This window comes from Coregonus clupeaformis, chromosome 4, assembly GCF_020615455.1.
Source record: "Coregonus clupeaformis isolate EN_2021a chromosome 4, ASM2061545v1, whole genome shotgun sequence".
Classification (NCBI taxonomy): Eukaryota; Metazoa; Chordata; class Actinopteri; order Salmoniformes; family Salmonidae; genus Coregonus; species Coregonus clupeaformis.
Window position 1 is genome coordinate 19,565,688 of NC_059195.1, and position 25,439 is coordinate 19,591,126.

The following is a 25,439-nucleotide window of genomic DNA, read 5'->3' on the forward strand; positions in this document are numbered from 1 at the left end:
AGGTAAAAGACTTGATCACAAAACCTTGGATTTGACTGTAAAACAATATTTCAAGGTAATATCTAAGATGGGATGCATTATAAGTACAAAATGACAATCAACACTAATTGAGTATGGGTAACACTGTATATATATGTACAATATTGACGTTTCAAACCTGTTTCAAATCAGCTCTACTCAAATATTCATTCTGCTTGAAAAGACGTTGGACTGGAAAGCAATTCTTAATGATCAGCGAATAGGTAACAAAGCATTCATAACCGATCCATTAGCACAATAAACATGGCATAATTGCTACAGAGCATTATGAATGCTTTACAACATATTCAACATCTCAGTGCATTTATACAATAAATGCAATACAAAACGTAACACGAAGCAAAAGTCCCATGTATAAAAACAAAGTGTGTTATGCAAACTTTACCTGAAGGAGTACTTTACTAAAGCTCCATCTAATAAGATTCCATGTCAAAACACATTGTAGTCCTCAAAATGCTCTTTCTAGCTAGTGAGTCATTTTGATTAAAAACGTATAGATGTTTGTGCCAATAGTTAGATTTAAAGGCTTACCAGTAACATTCACACATTTTAAGTTGACTTTGAAGCAGTGGTTTCAGTGAATGATTCAAGCCACAATAACCACCTAAATATCTGAAGATAGTGGCGTGGCAACACAACGCTAGCAGGAGAGCACTGCTAATGTCTATCAGGGCAGTTGAGGAGATACACGGGGAGGTGGCAGGCATTACCGCCGTAAAAACAGGCATCAATAGCAGTTATTTCAATCTGGCAGACCAGTCAGTGCACAGACCCCGAGACGCCAGGGAAGGGTTGTGCTCTCATGCGTTTACAAAATGGACACCTCACTTGAATATCCTTAAGACTACTGTAATCCCCATCCAGCCCCTTGGCCTGGTCCCGGACCTTATTACTATTGTAATCAACCATTTACTACGCCCCATCCGCTTGGCCTGGTCCCAGAAGGGGATCCTACATAACAGGATCAATGAATTAGCCAGCTAACTTTGATAAACAACCAGAAATAACTTGAGATTTTCTGGTTATTTAAGAACACTAAAATTTGATACGTTTTTGGTTGTTGAGTCATTACACCATACCAGTGTCAATCTTCTATTAAAAAAAATATATATATATAATTTCCGAATATTTTGGCAAATTAGCTGGCTAAAACATTGATCCTGCTTTGTAGTATTATACCGCTCAGGTCTGTATGTTTTTTAGCCAACTACTCTGGCCAGCATTTGTTATTGCCATTCAATGTAGACATGACAATGAGCCTAGACTCGGCCAAAATATATACAGATCTGGGACCAGGCTACCACACCCCTACCTGGCCTAAAACAGTGAGGCAAGCTACTCAATAAGAAATCAGTGCAGTACATCAGCCAGCCAATAGGAGCACCTGTTTGCCGATAAGGGACTAATTCTGTTCACAAAAGTAGTAGTATTGTACAGATCTGTGACGTTTGCATCACCTATCACTCAAACATCCATATAAATCAATAATATGTTCTACTTGTGTCATTAATATTAGGGTAATGAATCCTTGGAATGTACTATCCTAGTAACATGAATGAATAAAACAAAAATCAATAAAAATATAACTAACGTCCTGAACACCACTACAATCAGTTAGTAAAATACATGGATTTTCACTTTTTGAATCCAAATGGCACACAGTAGTATACTGTGATTGAAAACAAATGTTTGCAAACAAGTAGCTACATTTTGGAACAAACTAATATGTCAGAGATTAAAATATCTGCCACACTATTATTCAATGCATAAAGTAGTTACGCTAAATTCAAAGCCAGATTTCACCAATTCTGGGCATCAGGACAAATACAACCTTTTGGTCAACCGTGCTTAAGTTGGTCAATAACAGCGTAACTTTGCAACTTAAGCTACATAGTAGATTTAAAATAACTATTTGGTCAAACTCAATATGAAAAATGTATGCAGGCAAAAACGTACACATTTAATGTCAATTCCTACTAAGTGTCAAAACCCCAGTAAACAGTTTATTACAACACAGAATCTATTTTAATATTCAAAGCAGAGACATTTACAAACATTATCCTAACGAGAAAAGTATGTAGGGACATGAGGAAATAAAGACGAAAAACCAAAACAAACCTCCCTATAAAAACAATTCTAACCTGACAAATGTACACATTATAGCAGTCAAAAAAAGTTGTCTGTTTTCTTTTCTGTTTTGGAATAGAACAGGCAAATGTAGTAATTTGTTATTTTCGCAAAGCTTGAAGAACCCTGTGAACACAGGTAGGTAATATTTTTTTTTCATTCACATCAAATAAAATTTCAGTAAAAATAAAAGAGCTGTCGAGTAGTTTTTTTTTTTTTTTTAAACCATGAGTATGATTTTAAAGAACTCTACTTAAAGCCTTACACAGCTGTGAGCGATTCCCAGGTAGTCAGTCCCCTGGTAACCATGGAGACAGACAGAGAGGGGGGGGGGACTAGTTGTCAAGGCGATCCTGAAGTAGGGCCTGCTGGTTGTGAAGCGGTGTCCTCGTCCCTGTCCTCTTCCGTAGGCTGAAATGTGTCAAAACGAAGGGTGGAGTTTGGTTTGGGGCAGCCCAACAATATACAGTTTCTTGTTTGTATCATACCCCCTCTAACTGCACAGTACACACACACAGAGGAACCAAAACAAAGACATGCAGGTACTTCTCTTTCTAACGGTAGTCAACTTGTCAGAGAATGATTCCACATTACAGTGAGTAAGGAAGAACAATGCAGTGCCCACAATGGCTAAACCCTGCTATCCTGTTGAGACCTGAATTTAGTATGTATTCAAATGTGTAATGCACTTAGTACTAATATATTTCAGAAAAAGATTTACAATTAGTGTGTGTGGATAGGATAAAACCTGTTTAAGGGTGTTTCACAAAACATCTCATAACCTCATCTAAAAGTTAAAATGGGCAGAACAAGGGTGAAAAAGTCTACAATGGTCTCTATAGAAAGAACGCCCAATCCCAACCCCTAGACCCTACGCACTTCTTCAATATCGTCAAGAGGATTTGACAGACGGAAGCAATAGGTTGTTAAGTCTACCTTGGCCCTCTGATAGGTGGAAGTCATGTGGGAGAATTCCACCTATCAAATCCTCTCAGATCTCAAGTCCATAAGACAAAAAATGGGTCTATGCGGTCGGTTTGGGATTGGTCCCCAAGTCTAAGAGAGAGGTGACGAGGGCCCAGTTTTTCCAAGAGTTATCTGGATTTCGCCTATCGGATAGGATTAAATGCATAGAAATACAATTAATAGAACGGACGACTAATTGACGGGAATGGGGACTCCCGTTCTATTCATTATATTTCTACGCATTTCATCCTAGGCGAAATACAGATAGATCACTTTTGAAAAACTGGGCCCAGAGCACTGGGAAAAGCAGAGGACAAACATGGTCAACTTTACAGAGAGGAATACTAGTGGTGCTACATAGGGACGTGGATAAATCTATAGACAGACTTCTACTTGCGCTACACTTAATTCAGTACTCTGAAACAGAACTAAAAAATAATGTAGACTGGCATGCACATGATTAACATTACAGTGACAATTCATTGGAATTGCAAAACCACATAACCATTCATAATATTTCAGTTCATAGATCACCCCCAGCCAGTTTCCAAACTCATCCACCAGGTAAAGGAATATGCTGTACATTTTGGTTGTTTTTGACAATTTCCATATAACTGTAGTTATTAGCCTAGAAGTAATTCTGAGTTTAATTGGTTTATCAATTCTATTTTAATCAAATTAAAGAAGCTGAGAATTGCTTAATGAGTGAATTTACACGGTGCATAGTTGGGAATATCAAATTCAAAAGTTAATAATACCAACATTTCATTGAACAGATGTCCCGTCACCCTCCCCACAATCATTTCAGCTCCATTGAGCATCTCAATGGGGCCCACAGCATCATCAAGACATGTTCTCAAAACACCAGATAATTTATAATTATCACTAATAGATGAAAGACCATTTGACCATTTGACCAAAGAATGACCATTTGTTGTTGCATTTTTTTGTTTTGTTTAAAAGACCTGGTACTAACTTCCTTCAGAGTATTTTTGCAAGAGATATTGAAAGAGTTAAGGTGGTTGAACCTTCATCAAAATGAACCTTCTTGAGATGATGTGGACACCAATGAGTGTTGCAGGAACCACATGATACGTAGTTGTGAAGGATGAATACACCAGAGAGAGAGAGAGACAGTTAAAACAGTGCAAGAAATATGTTATCAGGAAATCAGGACTGCTTTCTCCATGCCTGCAAAACATCACAGACACCTATAGACAAATTGGAAAAATAGCTAGTCATTGCTTCCCTGTATCGTGAACATACGATTCCAATGCTAAATGAAACCATGTTAAAGATCTGTGAACATTGAAAGGTAGTAAGCATAGATCAAAGCATTTATTTTACCATGAAGTGAGGATAATAAAAGCAACCCTTAGGTTTGTTTCCTTGTGATTTAAAAAGTTATGACTGACTAAAACTAATATTTTAGGTTGATTTGTCAGTTGTATTATTAAAATGATAACGTTTATTTTAATAATTTAACCAAATGCTAGTAATTTAATAAAATGGGGGGGGGGGAAATGCAGAGAAATTACTTCATCAAACATGTACATTCAAAGGAGTTATCCCATTTAATGCAAGCATTAGTTACTAATCAGCAAACTAACCAATCAAATACAAAAACAAACAAAAATAGGCCAAATATATATTAATAACCGGTAATACAATCAGATTTTGGGGTATACATGCAATCACTTTTGGGATTTACAATGGCAACTTAAATTTGAGTGACCATCAACCCATTTAAAAAAAAGGACAAATACCACAACATTATTTTCTTGACTACGCCATTTCAATAAAACACCCATTGACCTTCAATTCCTACAAGATAATTGCCAAGGTACCATTTCACCAAGGAATTGTGTCAAAATTGTCTGGCTGTCCATTTCAAACTATAGCCTAAAAACAAGACAACTGACAGTGAAATCTTGAGATTCACTTCAAATAGGTGTACCATTTGAAACCTAAAATATCCGCATTTACAAAATGGCTGCCATTGAATTGTGGACAATTATGATGATTATTTTAGTCCTCATTGAAATAGATTGTGATATTTTCAGACAAGTACCGTACCTGTATTGATTTATATTTTCAAGCACTGTACCACTGGCAAATATATTTTCATTGTATTCTTATTCGTTTAAAGCATCAGCACACAGTGTGATGCGCAGTAGTAAGGGCTGAAAATACATCAAATTGACCTAAAATGTACCGGCAAACATAGCGACATTGCAAGGGCCCTATAAAATCTGTTTTATTTTTTGCCCATATGTCTTCTTCTCTTTCCTAATTCCATTTTGTTTTTCAGTTTTTTGCTCTAAAAAAAAGTATCAATTTAAAAAATATATAAAAACACCATTGTATGTTCTAAAGTCCACAACCATGCTTAAACCTTATCAGGAGACCACTTTTGAGTTCTGGGAAAAATCTAAGAAATTGAAACCTTTTTGGGTGTAGTTACCCTTTAATTCAACTGTGCACCAGCAAGAGACGGCGGTTCGGTTAGCGATGTTTCTGTAGCACTCATGTGATTTCAGAGTTTGATAAACAAAATGGCCACTGGATTGATGCAAATAATCATGATATCATTCTGCCAGGTGGGCATAAGATACTTTGTAGTTAACATTTAATTGAGAAGGTTTTTGGGAAAAGCCTTTCCATCTAACGGAAGACGGTTGTCATTACATTAGCATCATCGCTAACGGCTACACAAATGAAATAACATTTTATTTGTCACATGCACGTGTTTAGCAGATGTTATTGCGGGTGTAGCGAAATGCTTGTGCTTCTAGCTCCGACAGCGCAGTAATATCTAACCATTGCACAACATGCAGTGCCTTGCCAAAGTATTCATCCCCCTTGGCGTCTTTTCTATTTTGTTGCATTACAACCTGTCATTTTAATTGATTTTTATTTGGATTTCATGTAATGGACATACACAAAAGTCCAAATTGGTGAAGTGAAAAAAAAAACTTGTTTCAAAAAATTATACAAAATAAATAACGGAAAAGTGGTGCGTGCATATGTATTCACCCCCTTTGCTATGAAGCCCCTAAATAAGATCTGGTGCAACCAATTACCTTCAGAAGTCACATAATTAGTTCAATAAAGTCCACCTGTGTGCAATCTAAGTGTCACATGATCTCAGTATATATACACACACACACCTGTTCTGAAAGGCCCCAGAGTCTGCAACACCACTAAGCAAGGGGCACCACCAAGCAAGCAGCACCATGAAGACCAAGGAGCTCTCCAAACAGGTCAGGGACAAAGTTGTGGAGAAGTACAGATCATGGTTGGGTTATAAAAAAAATATCAGAAACTTTGAACATCCCACGGAGCACCATTAAAAAAATTGAAAGAATATGGCACCACAACAAACCGGCCAAGAGAGGGCCGCCCACCAAAACTCACGGACCAGGCAAGGAGGGCATTAATCAGAGAGGCAACAAAGAGACCAAAGATAACCCTGAAGGAGCTGCAAAGCTCCACAGCGGAGATTGGAGTATCTGTCCATAGGACCACTTTAAGCCGTACACTCCACAGAGCTGGGCTTTACGGAAGAGTGTCCAGAAAAAAGCCATTGCTTAAAGAAAAAAATAAGCAAACATGTTTGGTGTTCGCCAAAAGGCGAAGGTAGAAGGTACTCTGGTCAGATGAGACTAAAATTGAGCTTTTTGGCCATTAAGGAAAACGCTATGTCTGGCGCAAACCCAACACCTCTCATCACCCCGAGAACACCATCCCCACAGTGAAGCATGGTGGTGGCAGCATCATGCTGTGGGGATGTTTTTCCATCAGCAGGGACTGGGAAACTGGTCAGAATTGAAGGAATGATGGATGGTGCTAAATACAGGGAAATTCTTGAGGGGAAACCTGTTTCAGTCTTCCAGAGATTTGAGACTGGGACGGAGGTTCACCTTCCAGCAGGATAATGACCCTAAGCATAGTGCTAAAGCAACACTCAAGTGGTTTAAGAGGAAACATTTAAATGTCTTGGAATTGCCTAGTCAAAGCCCAGACCTCAATCCAATTGAGAATCTGTGGTATGACTTAAAGATTACTGTACACCAGCGGAACCCATCCAACTTGAAGGAGCTGGAGTAGTTTTGCCATGAAGAAAGGCCAAAAATCCCAGTGGCTAGATGTGCCAAGCTTATAGAGACATACCCCAAGAGACATTTTGTTAATCTCTTATGATAATCTTGTACAAATTAATGAATTGAATACAGTTAGTTGATTTTCTACTAACTTCAATACATTTAGTCGATTCTCTACTAACTTCAACACATTTAGTAGATGTCCTACTAACTTCAATAAACATTTTAATATTGATTAATTCCGTTTTAATGTCTGGATTCTGTGATTCCGTACGCGTTCACCGCAACGTGGATTTTATAGGGCCCTACATTGCCATGAGGTATATATATATATAATATGTATAAGCCAATGTTACCATCAAGATGGATCAAAACCTGAGCCAAATCTTTATGAAACTCAAGCCTTCAATATTAGGGAACAAATGCAAAAAAAAAACGGCACATACAGAATTGATATACAGTGATCCCTCGCCACTTCGCGGTTCACTTATCGCGGATTCGCTATTTCGCGGATTTTCATAATGCATTTTTTTTTTTTGGTGCATTGTGCTCTGCATTCTGATTCGCTAAAAACTCACTCCCGCTTCTTGTATCAAAACATGCTACGAATTGTGCTATCATTTTGTCGTCTCGTGCAGTTATGTGTACGTACATAAAACAGCTTGGCAAATTTACATTAAGTTGGCCAAATTATCTTGTAATTTCGAACATCTCCTAAACCCATAATGTCGACGAAACGGCCTGGACCGACAAAAGCACCTGCGGATGGGCGACGATGAAAGAGAAGAGGGAGAAGAGGACACGAGAGATGAGGAGGAAGGACTAACGCTTGGTCGCTTAGCAACCATGGTGCGAATGGCCACTGAACTTAAGCGAGTAGCTGAGGAATGGGACCCTTTGATGAGCCGTTCGTTACAGTTCTCCAACGTAATCGATGGTGGCATGTCGGTGTACAAGGATCTTTTTGCAAAGAAGAAAAAAGAGCGACAACAGCTGCCTATCACTATGTTCTTCTCCCGAACAAACACACCTGCACCGCGGGCTTCAGAAGAAGAGAACACTGCAGAGCGCAGTCAGGATGCAGCGGCCCAGTCTGAAGAGCAGTGAAACGGCCTACACGTGAGTCACTGTATTTGTATACATGTAATAGTTGCTAATTGTAAAAAAAAAAAAGTTTTCTATTTCGCGGATTTCACTTATCGCGGGTCATTTTCGGAACGTAACCCCCGCGATAAACGAGGGATTACTGTATGTGAAAGGTAAAAACCGTGTTAATATGATGTTAACAGCATCAAAAGACTCAAAATGGTCTGTTCTACAAAACATGGGGCATTAGAGTAAAGACCATGACCAACCTCTGCTACAGGAGGCATAGTGGGCTAGTTACCCGATTACCACATTCAGTTTGACCTACAGGAGGCATAGTGGGCTAGTTACCCGATTACCACATTCAGTTTGACCTACAGGAGGCATAGTGGGCTAGTTACCTGATTACCACATTCAGTTTGACCTACAGGAGGCATAGTGGGCTAGTTACCCGATTACCACATTCAGTTTGACCTCCAGGAGGCATAGTGGGCTAGTTACCTGATTACCACATTCAGTTTGACCTACAGGAGGCATAGTGGGCTAGTTACCTGATTACCACATTCAGTTTAACCTACAGGAGGCATAGTGGGCTAGTTACCCGATTACCACATTCAGTTTGACCTACAGGAGGCATAGTGGGCTAGTTACCCGATTACCACATTCAGTTTGACCTCCAGGAGGCATAGTGGGCTAGTTACCCGATTACCACATTCAGTTTGACCTACAGGAGGCATAGTGGGCTAGTTACCCGATTACCACATTCAGTTTGACCTACAGGAGGCATAGTGGGCTAGTTACCTGATTACCACATTCAGTTTGACCTACAGGAGGCATAGTGGGCTAGTTACCCGATTACCACATTCAGTTTGACCGTTAAGGGAGTATGACGGGCTAACTCTTTGCCTAAAATTTAATATAGACAAAACATTTTACCAGCTTGATATCAATGCCATTTATCATACAAAAACATTACCAAAATCCTTTTGTTCAAGACCATCAATTTCAGAGTGATAAAATGAAAAACATGGCAAAGACATGGCAGGTTTTTACAGATGGTATACCAAAATCCTTTCCATTTTTTAACCCCATACTATTAGTTATACTAGAGTGGTCAGAGAACTGACAAAGTGGTTTTAAAATATTTAAATATTTTACACATTTGAATTTGCATGTAACCATTACCTCAGGTTAACAAGAGGAAGAACCACATTTTTGCTGTGAGCTTTTTTAAAGAAGAAAGTATCGCAATGCATCAATGGTCAGAAAAGGCCTTACAATGCACAGAATCCAATACTCAATATCAGCAATTCAATAACATGTTTCAGAATTATGTCATGATTCAATAAAATCAGAAGGGGACTAAGCAGTTTGGTAATCATTTGGTGGCCTACAAAACAATTCACACAACCCCCTTTAGTTGTACCATCACAACCTTGACAACATTTGAACACTGCCAAATAATTTCTTGGCACATTGTGCCATCAGTGTCAAAGAAACCCTTCAATAAACAATTACCGTATTTTACAAACAACCTTTCACAGGTGTTGATCATTTGTCATATAAAGTACTTTTTTAAAACTTCCGAGGTTTAAAAACATTTTCAAGCTTAGCAGCACTTGCATATAAAAACCTCCCTACAACACACATGCATGCAATAGAAGCCTCCTGACACAGTCAAAATGTTAACGAGGATGAAAGTAAAATACAGTCAAAAACGTACAACAAGTCTCAGACAAATAATAGATACACACACCAGCAATGACAGTCAGTTCTGGTCAAGAGTACAACAATGACTTACCTTCCTCCTCCACCTACCGTAGGCTCTGTAGTGCCTGTCATGTCCCGCTCTGGGCCTCTTGTTCTGGGCCATAGCGACCTGGCCCCTGCCCTGCACTAAGCTGAGGGACAAGAGCGGTAACACGGTTATCGGTAACCAGTTTGAACGGGCATACACACCTTCTCTAGCGGTGCCGGTACTCCCGCTCGCGGTCTCGTTCGCGCTCGCGTTCCCGGTCCCCGCGGTGCCGTTCTCGCTCCCGGCTGCGTTCCCGGTAGTAGTCCTCGTGGCGGTCGCGGCTACGGGACTTGTGGCGCCGGCTCTTCTCCCGGGATCGGCTGTGGTCTCGCTCCCTCGACCTCTCGCGTCTTTTGGGGGCAGAACTTACATTCATACATCAAACTCTTAACCAACCACCAAAGCAGGTCTGTCCATCGGCCAAAATCATCAATAATATCTTCAATAATGACAGCACCAATACAACTAGTTAGTTAGGAGACAATATTATCCAGCACGTCTTACAATAAGTGCATTCAACTAAAGTTGGTAAAACATATCACCACCATTCCATGGAAATAACAACAGATCAGTATAGGAATACAAGCGCAATGACTAGCAGGTACTCAAAATCAACCTGATATTATCAGACACCTTCAATTCATTTATATCACTTCTCTCAGTTGTCGATTATAAAGAACCAGGGTTGGGGTCAAAAATCGGTCAATTCAGAAATTAAACCATATTCCAATTCCAGAAGAATTGGAATTTCTGTGTGCTTCCTGAATTGAAATGGAATTGACCCCAACCTTGACAGGATCCACAGGAGAAGGAGAAAGAGGTTGGTATTTACCTGGAGGCAGAGCCGTAGGACTTGTTCTCGATGCCGTGGAGACAGTCCTGTAGAGAGCTGATGAGAACTTTGCAGCGGTCATCAGCAGACACCTTAGACTGCTTGATTAGAGAGATGGCTGTCACCAGAGTCTCTATCGCACTGCCGTAGTCAGCTAACGGAGAGAGGAAGCCATTAACATCCTGTCACCAGAGTCTCTATCGCACTGCCGTAGTCAGCTAACGGAGAGAGGAAGCCATTAACATCCTGTCACCAGAGTCTCTATCGCACTGCCGTAGTCAGCTAACGGAGAGAGGAAGCCATTAACATCCTGTCACCAGAGTCTCTATCGCACTGCCGTAGTCAGCTAACGGAGAGAGGAAGCCATTAACATCCTGTCACCAGAGTCTCTATCGCACTGCCGTAGTCAGCTAACGGAGAGAGGAAGCCATTAACATCCTGTCACCAGAGTCTCTATCGCACTGCCGTAGTCAGCTAACGGAGAGAGGAAGCCATTAACATCCTGTCACCAGAGTCTCTATCGCACTGCCGTAGTCAGCTAACGGAGAGAGGAAGCCATTAACATCCTGTCACCAGAGTCTCTATCGCACTGCCGTAGTCAGCTAACGGAGAGAGGAAGCCATTAACATCCTGTCACCAGAGTCTCTATCGCACTGCCGTAGTCAGCTAACGGAGAGAGGAAGCCATTAACATCCTGTCACCAGAGTCTCTATCGCACTGCCGTAGTCAGCTAACGGAGAGAGGAAGCCATTAACATCCTGTCACCAGAGTCTCTATCGCACTGCCGTAGTCAGCTAACGGAGAGAGGAAGCCATTAACATCCTGTCACCAGAGTCTCTATCGCACTGCCGTAGTCAGCTAACGGAGAGAGGAAGCCATTAACATCCTGTCACCAGAGTCTCTATCGCACTGCCGTAGTCAGCTAACGGAGAGAGGAAGCCATTAACATCCTGTCACCAGAGTCTCTATCGCACTGCCGTAGTCAGCTAACGGAGAGAGGAAGCCATTAACATCCTGTCACCAGAGTCTCTATCGCACTGCCGTAGTCAGCTAACGGAGAGAGGAAGCCATTAACATCCCGTCACCAGAGTCTCTATCGCACTGCCGTAGTCAGCTAACGGAGAGAGGAAGCCATTAACATCCTGTCACCAGAGTCTCTATCGCACTGCCGTAGTCAGCTAACGGAGAGAGGAAGCCATTAACATCCTGTCACCAGAGTCTCTATCGCACTGCCGTAGTCAGCTAACGGAGAGAGGAAGCCATTAACATCCTGTCACCAGAGTCTCTATCGCACTGCCGTAGTCAGCTAACGGAGAGAGGAAGCCATTAACATCCTGTCACCAGAGTCTCTATCGCACTGCCGTAGTCAGCTAACGGAGAGAGGAAGCCATTAACATCCTGTCACCAGAGTCTCTATCGCACTGCCGTAGTCAGCTAACGGAGAGAGGAAGCCATTAACATCCTGTCACCAGAGTCTCTATCGCACTGCCGTAGTCAGCTAACGGAGAGAGGAAGCCATTAACATCCTGTCACCAGAGTCTCTATCGCACTGCCGTAGTCAGCTAACGGAGAGAGGAAGCCATTAACATCCTGTCACCAGAGTCTCTATCGCACTGCCGTAGTCAGCTAACGGAGAGAGGAAGCCATTAACATCCTGTCACCAGAGTCTCTATCGCACTGCCGTAGTCAGCTAACGGAGAGAGGAAGCCATTAACATCCTGTCACCAGAGTCTCTATCGCACTGCCGTAGTCAGCTAACGGAGAGAGGAAGCCATTAACATCCTGTCACCAGAGTCTCTATCGCACTGCCGTAGTCAGCTAACGGAGAGAGGAAGCCATTAACATCCTGTCACCAGAGTCTCTATCGCACTGCCGTAGTCAGCTAACGGAGAGAGGAAGCCATTAACATCCTGTCACCAGAGTCTCTATCGCACTGCCGTAGTCAGCTAACGGAGAGAGGAAGCCATTAACATCCTGTCACCAGAGTCTCTATCGCACTGCCGTAGTCAGCTAACGGAGAGAGGAAGCCATTAACATCCTGTCACCAGAGTCTCTATCGCACTGCCGTAGTCAGCTGACGGAGAGAGGAAGCCATTAACATCCTGTCACCAGAGTCTCTATCGCACTGCCGTAGTCAGCTAACGGAGAGAGGAAGCCATTAACATCCTGTCACCAGAGTCTCTATCGCACTGCCGTAGTCAGCTAACGGAGAGAGGAAGCCATTAACATCCCGTCACCAGAGTCTCTATCGCACTGCCGTAGTCAGCTAACGGAGAGAGGAAGCCATTAACATCGCAGGGTATAGCACAGACATTTAGAAAAGGGGCACTTGTGAAAGTAAGCAATACAATTTACAAGCAACACATGCATAAAATGGGCATTTGTGTGTGTGTGTGTGTGTATATTCAGCCCCTCTCCTCCTCTGTAGAGTGTGTTGTTGTATTTGTGAGGGATGTGTGAGTGTTCAGCCCCTCTCCTCCTCTGTAGAGTGTTGGTAGTATTTGTGAGGGATGTGTGAGTGTTCAGCCCCTCTCCTCCTCTGTAGAGTGTGTTGTTGTATTTGTGAGGGATGTGTGAGTGTTCAGCCCCTCTCCTCCTCTGTAGAGTGTGTTGTTGTATTTGTGAGGGATGTGTGAGTGTTCAGCCCCTCTCCTCCTCTGTAGAGTGTGTTGTTGTATTTGTGAGGGATGTGTGAGTGTTCAGCCCCTCTCCTCCTCTGTAGAGTGTGTTGTTGTATTTGTGAGGGATGTGTGAGTGTTCAGCCCCTCTCCTCCTCTGTAGAGTGTGTTGTTGTATTTGTGAGGGATGTGTGAGTGTTCAGCCCCTCTCCTCCTCTGTAGAGTGTGTTGTTGTATTTGTGAGGGATGTGTGAGTGTTCAGCCCCTCTCCTCCTCTGTAGAGTGTGTTGTTGTATTTGTGAGGGATGTGTGAGTGTTCAGCCCCTCTCCTCCTCTGTAGAGTGTGTTGTTGTATTTGTGAGGGATGTGTGAGTGTTCAGCCCCTCTCCTCCTCTGTAGAGTGTGTTGTTGTATTTGTGAGGGATGTGTGAGTGTTCAGCCCCTCTCCTCCTCTGTAGAGTGTGTTGTTGTATTTGTGAGGGATGTGTGAGTGTTCAGCCCCTCTCCTCCTCTGTAGAGTGTTGGTAGTATTTGTGAGGGATGTGTGAGTGTTCAGGGCGTGATCCATACCTGCGCTAGCGTCTGACACCGCCCTAGAGATGGCGCTGCTGGAAATGGCTCGGTTCCGGTTCATGATCTCCTCAAACTCCGCCTCGCTCAGCGGTGTCCGTGCTGACTCCATCTCCCTGGGACAGAGACAAGCAGGAAGGAGACGGCGTCAATGTCTTAAGGTCTTCAAACTCAACAACAACCCCAAACTCAGAACCACCAGATAAAGGACAGAGGACGTTTAAGAGGAAGGAAAAGCTATTTTTCAATAAGTCTTTCCTAACTCCTCGCCTTCTCAAAAGCCATTGGAGGAGAAGGTCAGAGGGGAGGAACCATGGGTGTTCTCCACCAATGAATTTTTCGACGTTGCAAGAAATCGAGAAAAGATGAATTGAGAAAGACCCAGAGAGATTGAGAGAACAGAGAGGGGTGAGTCAAATCGGATGATTCAAGGAACACACACTGTTAATGGATAGCTAAAACTACACAGCAGATGCAAACCACGTCATCCAAGCCTGTGGGAATTAACTCCAGTGATAACTAGCTAATCTAAGGAAATGCACTAACACACACAGTTTACAAACGCTTATCAAAATGGTAGCTGGGCCAATCCATCAATCAACCACAACAAGCATCCACTCTCAAAATACAACAAAGCCAGGCACCAGGTCATTACAGGAGAAGCTAGTCTCTAATGGTCTTTCAGCGGTCGGCCATTATCTCTACTAACCCTGGGTCACTCGCATTGTGCAAGTGTTGGCTGCCATTTTTCAGATCCACCAACCCCTCGTTAATCCAGGGGTCTGGACAGCCGCGGGGTAGGGGGGCCCTGAGGTCAAACTCACAGATTAGCTGGGGACGCTGGTTACTGTAGGCAGCCAGAGGAGGGGGGGGGGGGGAGGGAAGGATGGAGGGAGATTCAGGAAGGAGGGTCACTAAAGAAACCACGCTTCTTAGTCAAAATACTAAGGTAAAAGACCCCCCTTTAAAAGACGCCCCGCCCTTCCCACACACACAAGATGGAGGACTGTTGCTAAGGGAACCTGACAGTGCTATAATACAAGGTGTTGGATGATCTGTTGCTAAGGGAACCTGACAGTGCTATAATACAAGGTGTTGGATGATCTGTTGCTAAGGGAACCTGACAGTGCTATAATACAAGGTGTTGGATGATCTGTTGCTAAGGGAACCTGACAGTGCTATAATACAAGGTGTTGGATGATCTGTTGCTAAGGGAACCTGACAGTGCTATAATACAAGGTGTTGGATGATCTGTTGCTAAGGGAACCTGACAGTGCTATAATACAAGGTGTTGGATGATCTGTTGCTAAGGGAACCTAACAGTGCTATAATACAAGGTGTTGGATGATCTGTTGCTAAGGGAACCTGACAGTGCTATAATACAAGGTGTTGGATGATTCAGTTGTGTTGCTTCTACTACAGCTCTTCTACATACGGAAATAACTTCAGACAAAACAATGGCAGTAATTGACATTCAATAGATCCGTTTTGGTCATATCAAACACTAACCATCACCTAGAGTACAGTAAAGGAGTTTGAACAGAACAGAAGAGGAGGAGACTGACTTTCTGTAGAACTGTCAGTACGTTCTGTTATATTACCTGCCGGCGGGTCCGAAGTCTCCCCGGTCATACGGTGGCGGCCGTCCATAGGGGTCGTTGGGCCCGTTGGGGCCCCTGCCGTCCCCTCCAGGAGGGCCCCCCATGTTGTTGGGACCCCCAGGAGGAGGGAAGAACGCTGGGTTGACATGGGGAGCAGGTGGGGGGCCTCCGGGTCGGGGCCCGGGCATGTGTGGTGGGGGAGCGAGGGACAGTGGAGGTCCAAGGGGACCAGGTGGTCGAGGAGGAAAAAGACCAGGGGGTGGGGGGCCCTGTTGGGGGGGTGGGGGCCCCGGAGGAGGGCCGAAGCCGTGTGGGGGAGGGCCAGGGGGGAGAGGACCCATGGGGGGCTGGCCGAACTGGCCGGGGAACATGACTGGGGGTGGGGGGCGGTCGCCGCGGTTGGGGGGGCCTTGCATGGGAGGGGGGAGGCCCTGTCCTGGGGGAGGGGGGCCCAGAGGGCCGGGGGGACCCAGGGGACCAGGAGGGGGTCGAGGTGGGCCCTGCATACCACCTGGAACACAGAAACACAAAGCAGATCCTTCTTGAGTTCAGATTCACTACCAACTGTTTGAAAGCTGTTAAGTACATTAAAGCATTGTGGTGTCCCAGTGTCAGGAGGGGGCACCGAGCAGTTCCCAGTGTCAGGAGGGGGCACCGAGCAGTTCCCAGTGTCAGGAGGGGGCACCGAGCAGTTCCCAGTGTCAGGAGGGGGCACCGAGCAGTTCCCAGTGTCAGCAGGGGGCACCGAGCAGTTCCCAGTGTCAGCAGGGGGCACCGAGCAGTTCTAGGAATCCAGAGACCGCAAACAGGGAACTCAAGGACTGTAGCAAATGTCTTAGTTTGGGTTTGTTTAATGAATGACTTATGGATAGGAATTGTGACATTTTATGGTGCATGACGTTTGGTGAGAAGATGTGGAAAATGCTAAATGTGTGATCCTGTATGTTTCGGTCATTACCTTGACGGCCACCTTGAATTAGTGGGATCAAAGTTAAAGCATGCTTAGAAGGCAAGGACTCAAAACAGAAGCCGTGAAAACTGACATTGTCCAACGTATAGGAATACATTTACATTTCTCTGGCTGTTTGAGACTAGGTGTCCTGTCAATCAAAATTAAAGATTTAGCGAGACCAACATTTTAGATTTTGCAAGATATTAGCAATGAAAGCCAAGAAGCAGTTGGCCGAGTATCAGGACAGAGCAGGCGGAGAGAGTCAGACAGAGCACAGGACAGACAGGTCAGACAGGACAGACAGGTCCGGATGGCTGTTACGTGTTCAGACATCTAAGACACCCCTCCTATACTCATTCTGTTGTCTAGCTTCAGGAGTGCTGGCCAGCCACTCTGCTAGAACAGCCAATTGAAACAGAAAAAGGAACACAGCATTTAAAGATGGACAGTTGAGACCGAATGATCCATAACCCAGGACATAAAGTGGGGGGGAGAAGGGGCTTGGTTGGTCAGTCCGAGAGTCAGCCCAGGACTCCATAGACAGAGGCCTTAATAAAGAGAACATGTACGCAGGGGGGAGAGGAAGCGGGGTAATCAGTCTTATTTAATACATTAGCACTGTGAAGGGTTGCAAAATTCCAAAAACATTACCAAAATTCCAAAACAAATCCAGGTTGGACTGGATTTCCAAATGGGATTTCCGGAAAACCAGGATTTTTTTTCCAGATTTCTGGAAAACCAGGAACTTCGGGAAGATTTGGGGAATTTTGTCAACCCTAGCACTGTTGTCAACAGGAGTCGAGGCATTTCACCTCTGGGTCGCCAATTCCCATCACGTCCCGGCGGGAAGCAATTGAAATTCATATCCATCAGGTGGCCTTCTTGGTGTCTATGGTTAATGAGTTCAGGTGGCCTCATCCCCGACCCTAGTGGGAGAAAAACACAATCACAACAAGGCTGGCGCCACAGAGGCCACAGGAAGAAGTCGCCAAAGCTAAAATAAATTAACTATTTATTTATTCGAAGGGGGGTAAAGATGTGGGCAAACTGGCTAAAACAAATGTTGAATATTACCCCCCCCCTCCCAACACAATCCAAGTACTTCACACAACTAGATTCTGACACCATTCTGAAAGCAAGGGGACAGAGAACAGGAGTCAGACTGTTTTGAAATGGACACATGTGTAGTGAGATGGTAGGTTGGTGCTTTCCAACCAAGACGAAGTTAGATGGTGGCCAATCCTTTCCACATATGCCCACTTGGAAGATAGGATAATATACAGACAGGAGACCCATCTTCAGTTCATTCTATGCAGTGCATACCACCAGTACTGGCCTGGCAGTCAGTGGAAGGTCCATTCACACGGCTTACAGCAAAGACACTGCCAGAAAGGAAGCCATTTCATTGGTTGTAGTCTGGGCACAGTTTCAATGGAACCAATTAAAATGGGCTTCCTTTCTGGCATAGTGTTTTTCATGCTATCTGCATGTTCCATTTAGTTAAATTTAAGACTTAACCTTTAAAATGCCACTTGGAATTAAATGTAATACTGGTTAAGACTCTTATTGGTTAACAACAGTAAGTCGTTGTTTTAAAAACTGTCTTTCCCGCAATTACATTTCAAAATGTTGCTCAACTGTCAGTAGCCTATGCTTGCGCTTATCAGAATGCATCTCTCCCTTCCCGCCATGTGCAAAGGGTGGAGGGGGAGTGACGACATGTGGCTGGACGGCCCCTCTCCAACATGTGGCTGGACGGCCCCTCTCCAACATGTGGCTGGACGGCCCCTCTCCAACATGTGGCTGGACGGCCCCTCCCTCTCCAACGTGTGGCTGGACGGCCCCTCTCCCAACGTGTGGCTGGACGGCCCCTCCCTCTCCAACACGTGGCTGGACGGCCCCTCTCCAACACGTGGCTGGACGGCCCCTCTCCAACACGTGGCTGGACGGCCCCTCTCCAACACGTGGCCGGACGGCCCCTCTCCAACACGTGGCCGGACGGCCCCTCTCCAACACGTGGCCGGACGGCCCCTCCCTCTCCAACATGTGGCCGGACGGCCCCTCCCTCTCCAACATGTGGCCGGACGGCCCCTCTCCAACATGTGGCTGGACGGCCCCTCTCCAACATGTGGCTGGACGGCCCCTCTCCAACATGTGGCTGGACGGCCCCTCTCCAACACGTGGCTGGACGGCCCCTCCCTCTCCAACACGTGGCTGGACGGCCCCTCCCTCTCCAACACGTGGCTGGACGGCCTCCCTCTCCAACACGTGGCTGGACGGCCCCTCCCTCTCCAACACGTGGCTGGACGGCCCCTCCCTCTCCAACACGTGGCTGGACGGCCCCTCCCTCTCCAACACGTGGCTGGACGGCCCCTCTCCAACACGTGGCTGGACGGCCCCTCTCCAACACGTGGCTGGACGGCCCCTCCCTCTCCAACACGTGGCTGGACGGCCCCTCCCTCTCCAACATGTGGCTGGACGGCCCCTCCCTCTCCAACATGTGGCTGGACGGCCCCTCCCTCTCCAACATGTGGCTGGACGGCCCCTCCCTCTCCAACATGTGGCTGGACGGCCCCTCCCTCTCCAACATGTGGCTGGACGGCCCCTCCCTCTCCAACATGTGGCTGGACGGCCCCTCCTCTCCAACATGTGGCTGGACGGCCCCTCCCTCTCCAACATGTGGCTGGACGGCCCCTCTCCAACATGTGGCTGGACGGCCCCTCTCCATCATGTGGCTGGACGGCCCCTCTCCATCATGTGGCTGGACGGCCCCTCTCCAACATGTGGCTGGACGGCCCCTCTCCAACATGTGGCTGGACGGCCCCTCTCCAACATGTGGCTGGACGGCCCCTCTCCAACATCTTGAAAGTGGCCTCCAGTATTATTTGACGTCCCATTGTTTTTCTTTGCCACGTGGCAACAATTAAGCAGCGGCACAATTCAATGGAAACACTGTAGTCATCTCCGTCACATTTTTTAAGACCTTTGAAAACTGACTTTAAGACTTACAAATGAATTTAAGACTGACTTTTTAAGGACCCGCGGACACCCCGGTTTTGGCCGCGAGCAGTGTGAACGGACCGACCCTGCCGCTGGAGTGAAGAGTACTTACCTGGGAAGTGTGGCGGTGGACCACCGGGTCCGATGGGCCCAGGGAATCGCTCTCCTCCGGGGCCAGGTGGGCCAGGGAAGCGGCCCCGGCCCCGGCCCATGGGGAAGCCACCGCGGGGGCCCAAGGTGGGGGGTCCCGCCTTCCCATCGCCAGACATCTGCCCACCCGATGTACCTGGGCATAAAGGGAGAGAAGAGGGCGGAGAGAACATTCAAATCCCCAACTCATTGTGCTCACCCAATTAGGTCCTTCTGAGTGCTAAAACTCTAATTAACTAACTAAATCAACGTATTTATTCAAATCAAATGTGTACAATTAATTTTCTGGAATTTCTGCATTGACATCAGAGGCAGACCCAAGCCCCAATTACTTGGGTCCTGCTTCAGTGTATTTGGGTCTTCCCAGGTTATCAGACCTACTTTGTCAGTAAACCGTGCCGAAAAGACAACTAATTTCTAATAATTATTCTAGAACTAATTGCCCGTCCCCCCGTGGGAGGCACGCAGGTTCACCTACTTTTCCGAGACTGCATCTCGAACTGGCTGAGGGACTGTTTGTTGCAGGAGGTAACGATGGGGTTCTGTCCGTGTAGCTCCCGTTTAGCAAGGTCCAGTAGCTTCCTAGAGGACGCGTCTGAGCCCACGCACACCAAGGCAAACCTAACGGGGGACACACCAAGCCACCAAAGTCACCCTCTCTTTCTTTCCTTTTGGCTTTTATTTGGGTATTTCTTTCTGTGTTTGTCTTTAAAAATAATTGAATAATGAAGCTCAGAGTACAGCTACCTGTGTGTAGTTCAGAGGTATTAGGAAAGTCATCCACAAAAACACTGTCTGTTCAGAGTGTTAGCGTGTCATTTGAAGGATCATGAAAGCCAAGGAGGAAGCTCACCCTTTACTCTGGCCGTTGGCTCTGTTCTCAAAGAACTTGATCTCCAGCAGGTCCTTAATGCCTATTGATCCAATGGCGTCTGTCAAATCTTCGTCTGTTGTCCACTGGAAGGGGGGAGCACTTTTTACATCAAGACCTTTGTCAAGAGACATTACATAATTGAGGCACACTAAGGGCTTGTTTCCCTGACCCTGATTAAGCTTATCCCTGGACTAAAAAGCACTTTCAATGGCGATTCTCAAAGACCCACTGAGCATGCTTTTTAACTCCGGAAGTAAACTTGATCTGGGTCTGAGTAACTGGCCCATTTATTTCATCTTTGTTATTCATCAGACGCTCTTATCCAGACCCACAACATACCCATGTGAGATTGCCTATGTACAGGGCGATCCTCTTGCCAGTGTACGTGTAAACCACGTTGGGAGGGGTGCTCTTGTTCCCCTCGGAGCCAGCAGGTGGGGGTAGGTTGTCCAGATAGTCCCGGTCCTCAGGTGCGTCTCCGTTATTGGCCGAAGGAGAGATAACATCGTCATACAGGTCTATCTGATCATGGACAGGGTATTCTGATTCCTGTGGGGGGAACAGACAAGAGAGAGGACATGAAGGTAAACCTTACATCACAGTCTGTCAATCAATAGTTGTGCTCCAGGTTGTCTTTAATACACTTTAAAGATTGCTCTTTCGTGTTAATGTTGGGTCCCACAGTGATATCAATAAAGACGACCTGGAATGTGCCCAACAACATAATAATAATAATAATATGCCATTTAGCAGACGCTTTTATCCAAAGCGACTTACAGTCATGTGTGCATACATTTTACGTATGGGTGGTCCCGGGGATCGAACCCACTACCCTGGCGTTACAAGCGCCGTGCTCTACCAATTGAGCTACAGAGGACCACATTGAGCTACAGAGGACCACATTGAGCTACAGAGGACCACATTGAGCTACAGAGGACACGTGTGATTGTCTGCGAGCAGAATGAGGTCTTAGCTGCTTTGCAGTTACACAACGTGTGATATTCAGGGCAGGAAATACAAAGAATAGAAGGCAAACAATGTGATCCACATTATCTAGCCAACATTTCAACAGTAACAGTTTATTGAGCTAGAGCTGGTTCTATTTTCAGTCCAACAGTTATAGAATATCTGGCACAGTCCCACAGTGTTAATGAGTTCCTAACAAACACTATTAGTTACTTTGCTTCGAGTCAACACCACAGAACTTGGATAAGTAAAACGTCCAAATGAGTGTTTGCAATATGCTGATTTGTTCAGTACAAATGGCCTGTGCTCTTACTGCTTTTAAAACTCACTCAATCTGCTTAAAGAGTAATATGCCAAGCACTTTAAAGGGATTTGGTTTTTGTGAACTGCATATTCACCTCCAGCACCGCCCCAACAACATGTGAAAACGTTGCATTTCTATGTTCCGTATTAATAAAGAAAGGAAGGTAAGAGTTTCCAACCACGTCAACCAATTAGTAGGAAATGGCTCCTTCACAATTGGTTAAAAATCACGATGCACACAGATGATGTCATTAATAGGCGGCAGGTAGCTTAGTGGTTAAGAGCGTAGTGCCAGTAACCGAAAGGTCGCTGCTTCTAATCCCCGAGCCGATTAGGTGAAAAATCTGTTGATGTGCCCTTGAGCAAGGCACTTAACCCTAATTGCTCTTGTAAGTCGCTCTGGATAAGAGTGTCTGCTAAATGACTCAAATGTAAGAAAAAAAATGGAAACGCGCATCTTCCTCCATCTTTTTTTAAACTACAAAACATAGAAACGCATGTCCCTTTAAATGTCCCTTTAAAAAAAAAGTGCACAGATACACATTGAAAAGACTCCATAACTATGACCAACAGCATACATATTACATTTTAGTCATTTAGCAGACTCTCTTATCCAGAGCAACTTTTTTCATACTGGCCCCCCGTGGGAATCGAACCCACAACCCTGGCGTTGCAAACGCCATGCTCTACCAACTGAGCTACACGGGCCTCAGCACTTTAGTCTACACACACTGAATCAAAGGAGTGCAGTTGGCAATCTTTGCAGAAAGCTGATATGCGAAACCATAGAGATATCTGCAATTCTATTTGTATGTGTGAACTGGGTCAAATATCCCCCACGTACCTTAACCAGAGCTAACATTGATCAATGAGAATCAAACTCATCTCAAAACGAATACAGTAGCATTTTCATCTGGGATCAATGCTTAATTTGAGCCAGATCCTGCCGCGGCCCTTCTCAGATTTGACTTTATTTGTTCCGGCACCTATTTGCCCAGATCCGGTACCTCTCTCGGCATGATTTATTAATTATTTCACTGTTCGCACTGTAGACATTATAATAACAGCGATCAGCATTAAATCAAGTTGCCTCCTCATCATTTCTCCCGCCCCCAAGAAAGACCATAATGTAAAAGCATGGTGATCCTTCTACGCAATCATCCTATCCTGCCACACTGATTCCAGACCTGCTCTCTTATTTGTACATAGAGGTTATGGGGAGGGCCGGTGGGGTAAGTAACTGATCTTGACACAGGTCTTGGTAGTGGTGGTCAGCTAGTGAAGAGGTCCCTACATAATCACGTCACGTAGCCTAGTCGTCTCCCTACTGAATTCTAATCGTGGGAAAGGCCCAAAAAATTTTTTAACAAAAGGTAACATAGTCAGCCCTCACAAAAGGCGCATTTTGTGGCAGGAAGCTGTGTAGACACCCAGGTTAACACTAAACAAAAATAGACACTACAGCTAGTCTTCAGAACAGCCTTAGGAGGCTAAACATCACAGCCACATGCCCGCTCATGGCTTTGAGCAAGAAGGACTCTCAGGAGTTAAATGGACTTGACATGGGGAGAGTCAGCATGAGGTTTTGAAAAATAAGGCAGGGGGAAAAAATGTTCCTTTACCTTCACAGCACAAGTTTGTAATCTGAATATGTGCTTCATATTATCACATAGGCAGGAGGCCTATATATTATCATATGTGTGTTCTGCTGTAGCCTACATTGATTTATTTTATTTGAAGTTATGTTCCGATATTGTGATATTTGTTCTACTGCTACATTGATGTCTTGAAAATTATATGAAATTCGAGTCTTGTAAGCCCCACAGCTGAGTATATGTGCATATGGCGGGTGTTCTGCAGTGTCGTCTAAAAATGTTGCTGTACCATTGATGTCTAGAAAATGAGGCTATAAGAAATTGGGAAACCCGCAGCTATACTCAAGTATGTGGGCATCCTGCAATGACGTCTAAAATGCTTTGAATTAATTAGCACCTTGGAGAGTGCTGTCCGTTTCACCACCATAGATAAAAGGCTACTTGGCTGCTACGTTGTTTGACATTTTATCTCTCTCGATGTGTTCCGGTACCTCAGATCCCCCCAGGTACCTCAGAGCCCCCCAGATCCCACCCCCCGGTACCTCAGAGCCCCCCACCCGCGATACCTCAGAGCCCCCGTACCTCAGATCCCCCCCGGTACCTCAGAGCCCCCTCTCGCGCTCACTATGTGTTCCGGGACCTCCCGATTTAGAAATTAAGCACTGTCTGGCATCAACAAAAATGCATAAAAATAACTAACTAAAGTATCAGATTTAGAAAGGCACTTTATTTATTTTTACAAAATCATTCATGTTTGTGCAATATGGTATTTTGAATACGTTATGTTTTTAGAAAAACTAGCAACACGCCAACATAACAGCTAACGTTAGCCTAGCCAGCAAGCAGGGGGAGTGACGCCGCGACGGAAAAGGGAAACTACAAACTAACCATCGATTCCCAAAAAAAAAACTCATTAGCAAACAGGCCATATTGTTATATATTATTACCTAAACAGTTACGCGGTAATGTGTAACTAGGTAGTTGAATACCAATATACGCTAGCGCATGACGGCAAACCAGGCCACGGCGAGGCCTTCCCCGCCACTTCGCCTCCAGTACAACAACCTCCTGTCATTAACAATGGAACGAGCACGTTGGCTTGCAAAGTGAAACGTGATATTTTACCTAGAAATGTATACATTAGCTAACAAACATGATCGAAAACTTAGACGTACACAACATCCACGTTACTATTTTTTTTTACATATTTGACAAGCTAATGCGTAGTTGCAATTCAAAAACCCTGCGGCGAACACAGACGACGCTTTGCAGGTCTCATCCGACGGCAGATAGCTCGGTTTAACTTTCAATAAGCATTTTCGCGAGATATTTTTTTTGGGCCCAAACCACAAATACGTCTATAAAGGTGTAGGATTTAAACAAATGTAACTGTTTGCATACCTGGTTGAAATCCTCTTCAACATCGGCGTAGATGTCGATGTGATCAACTCCGTCAGCCATTTTCCAGACCACCTCCTCCACCGATCGACCTGAACAAGACAAAATGCAAACAGGAAAGCAGAAAACGTCACATCTGGGGCCAAGAATCAAATTATCACATTTTCTATTACAAACATTGCCAAATTGTTTGAATGACAGTAGTGTTTTGTCTGGGATACATGCAACTATGTACATTATGTATAAACATGACGTTTATGCTTATTTTGTCCAAATGTTCTCTTACCCAATGGTTTATTGAAGACCAATTCCTATTACTGAGTATAGTAGGCTACTTTATAAAAAAATATTATTGAAGATGATGATCTACTCTGTACTTCTGCATTGGATTGAGGAGTAGAGAGGGGTGTGCAGTGAGTTTGCACAATCTGCACAATACTCTTTTAGTTGATTTAGCTCAT

General features: G+C 44.8%; 1 protein-coding gene across 8 annotated transcripts; it reads right to left on the minus strand.

The window, feature by feature from the left end:
* Positions 1-2,389: 2,389 nt before the first annotated feature.
* cpsf6 (cleavage and polyadenylation specific factor 6) lies at positions 2,390-25,425 on the minus strand. 8 transcript variants are annotated; one of them, XM_041866764.2, is made up of 13 exons: positions 25,265-25,425; positions 24,982-25,070; positions 21,056-21,265; positions 20,696-20,799; positions 20,321-20,463; positions 19,805-19,978; positions 17,505-17,618; positions 15,741-16,251; positions 14,849-14,947; positions 14,140-14,255; positions 10,952-11,105; positions 10,281-10,484; positions 2,390-2,577 (listed from the first exon to the last, which is right to left on the minus strand). In XM_041866764.2, the coding sequence occupies exons 2-12, from the start codon at positions 25,039-25,041 to the stop codon at positions 10,286-10,288; spliced, it is 1,884 nt and encodes a 627-aa protein (XP_041722698.1). In that variant the 5' UTR covers positions 25,042-25,070; positions 25,265-25,425; the 3' UTR covers positions 2,390-2,577; positions 10,281-10,285. The 8 variants fall into 8 exon arrangements, with proteins under 8 accessions (XP_041722698.1, XP_041722688.1, XP_041722681.1 ...); XM_041866754.2 differs by having other exon boundaries at positions 10,281-10,469; positions 14,849-14,986; XM_041866747.2 differs by having other exon boundaries at positions 14,849-14,986.
* Between the last annotated feature and the right edge of the window lie 14 nt (positions 25,426-25,439).